The sequence below is a fragment of the Octopus sinensis genome, linkage group LG23 (genome assembly GCF_006345805.1).
Source record: "Octopus sinensis linkage group LG23, ASM634580v1, whole genome shotgun sequence".
NCBI lineage: Eukaryota > Metazoa > Mollusca > Cephalopoda > Octopoda > Octopodidae > Octopus > Octopus sinensis.
The window spans coordinates 5,376,619-5,379,118 of NC_043019.1; the positions used below are offsets into that span (position 1 = coordinate 5,376,619).

General features: G+C 36.1%; 1 protein-coding gene across 1 annotated transcript in view; it reads left to right on the forward strand.

Moving 5' to 3' along the window:
* The window catches only part of LOC115223665 (cardioacceleratory peptide receptor-like), a 42,054-nt gene that overhangs the window by 9,237 nt on the left and 30,317 nt on the right, over nucleotides 1–2,500 (forward strand). Inside the window, exon 2 of the mRNA XM_036512624.1 lies at nucleotides 2,179–2,341. Within this exon, the coding sequence (XP_036368517.1) occupies nucleotides 2,179–2,341 (163 nt within the window). The remainder of the gene's footprint in view (nucleotides 1–2,178; nucleotides 2,342–2,500) is intronic.

Consider the following 2,500-nt stretch of genomic DNA (forward strand, 5'->3'; position numbering starts at 1 on the left):
GCCTTAGGGTGGTGCATTCTATGCATTGTCAACAGTTTTCGTATTATTATTATTATTATTATTATTATTATTAGCTGTTGTTGTAGTCGTAGTCGTAGTAGTCGTAGTAGTAGTAGTAGTAGTAGTAATAGTAGTAGTAGTAGTAGTAGTAGTAGTAGTAGTAGTAGTAGTAGTAGTAGTATAGTGGTGGTGTTAGTTAAGAGACATTTATGCTGGAGGGCTGGGTGTTGTCGGAGGATTTAGTAGTCTCTATCTTGTTGACACGAAGATTTCGAAAGTAGAACTAAAACTGTATTGATCGATTTATTAGAGCAGCTTGATGGAATAACTGATTAAGTTACTAAGTGATTGATTGATACGTTAAACGGTTCACTGCGGGTTGTTTCAGTCATATATATACATAGGCGCAGGAGTGGCTATGTGGTAAGCAGCTTGCTTACCGGCCACATGGTTCCGGGTTCAGTCCCACTGCGTGGTACCTTAGACAACTGTCTTCTACTATAGCCTCAGGCCAACCAAAGCCTTGTGAGTGGATTTGGTAGACGGAAACTGAAAGAAGTCCGTCGTATATATGTATATGTATATATATATATGTGTGTGTTTGTGTGTCTGTGTTTGCCCCCAACCCCCCAACATCGCTTGACAACCGATGCTGGTGCGTTTACGTCCCCGTCACTTAGCGGTTCGGCAAAACAGAACGATTGAATAAGTACTAGGCTTACAAAGAATAAGTCCCGGGGTCGATTTGCTCGACTAAAGGCGGTGCTCCAGCATGGCCACAGTCAAATGACTGAAACAAGTAAAGAGTAAAAGAGTATATATATAATATAATATATATATATATAATATATATATAATATGTTCTCCTTCCTATACCCAAATAATTTTACTAAGTTGTGCTTCACTCATATCCTCATGTTTGCTCTTATTCCTTTTCTGACCTTTTAAGAAGTCAAACACACTGTACCTAGTTTACTGTTTCTTATATGTATTAACCCTTCCAACCACTTAGACCCTCTGAAGAAGCCTAAAGGCACTTTTATCATCCAAACCTTATCCGCTCATCCCTACAGAACTCTGAGGAAATGAAGATGGGATGGAGGATTTCGTTGCTTCTTAGCGGAAACGGCAGTAAGGAACTTAGAACCTTCTGACAATCTGATCTTTTGATCTTTTCTGCTCTTTCCTGTAATATTCGTACGTTTGAGTGTGACACATAGTTATTACGTGTGCGCGTCTTCTTCTAATACTATCAAATACTTTGGAATAAATAGACATACTAGAATGTCCACCAGCTGATGGATGTCATTTCTGTATCCTCTTAGTTGCCCTACATATATATATATATATATATATATATATATATACATAAAGAATCTTGCAAACCAAATCCCAAAATGAAATATATATGTGTGTGTGTATAATGCATATATATATATATATATATATATACTCTCTTTACTCTTTTACTTGTTTCAGTCATTTGACTGCGGCCATGCTGGAGCACCGCCTTAATCGAGCAATTCGATCCTGGGACTATTCTTTTGTAAGACCAGTACTTATTCTATCTTCTCTTTTGTCCGAACCGCTAAGTAACGGGGACATAAACACACCAGCATCGGTTGTCAAGCAATGCTAGGGGGACAAACACAGACACACATACACACTCATATATATACATATATACGACGGCTTCTTTCAGTTTCCGTCTACCAATACACTCACAAGCTTTGCTCGGCCCGAGGCTTAGTAGAAGACACTTGCCCAAGGTGCCACGCAGTGGAACTGAACCCGGAACCATGTGGTTTGTAAACAAGCTACTTACCACACAGCCCCTTGCCACTCCTTGCCCTATATATATAATAATAATAATATAATATTCGGAGTAAATCCAATTACGGGGAAAAATTAGATTTTAGGATTAAATCTAATTTAAAGTTTAAATATATATATGTATATATATATATATATAATATTATATATGCGTAAATATCTATCTATCTATATATATATTCTTTTATTTGTTTCAGTCATTTGACCGTGGCCATGCTGGAGCACCGCCTTTAGTCGAGCAAATCGACCCCAGGACTTATTCTTTGTAAACCTAGCACTTATTCTATCTGCCGAGCCGCTACGTAATGTGATTACATACATTTAATTTGTTTATATTTATTTCAGGTCTTGATAAACCCGGGCACAGTTGCTACTCTCATATCTACCCATGTTTTTGTTTATTTTCCCCCACAGGAAGTCGTCGTATTTGCATCAACTTATGTCTTAGTTTCCCTCAGTCTCGACCGACTTGATGCCATTGCCAGGCCCCTACGGTTTACCGGTAGTGGTAAGTATCCATATACTAATATATATATATATATATTTATATATATATATATATATATATTATATAAGATATTATTATATATATACATATATATATATCATATATATATACATATATATATATATATATATGATATTATATATATAATATATATTTATT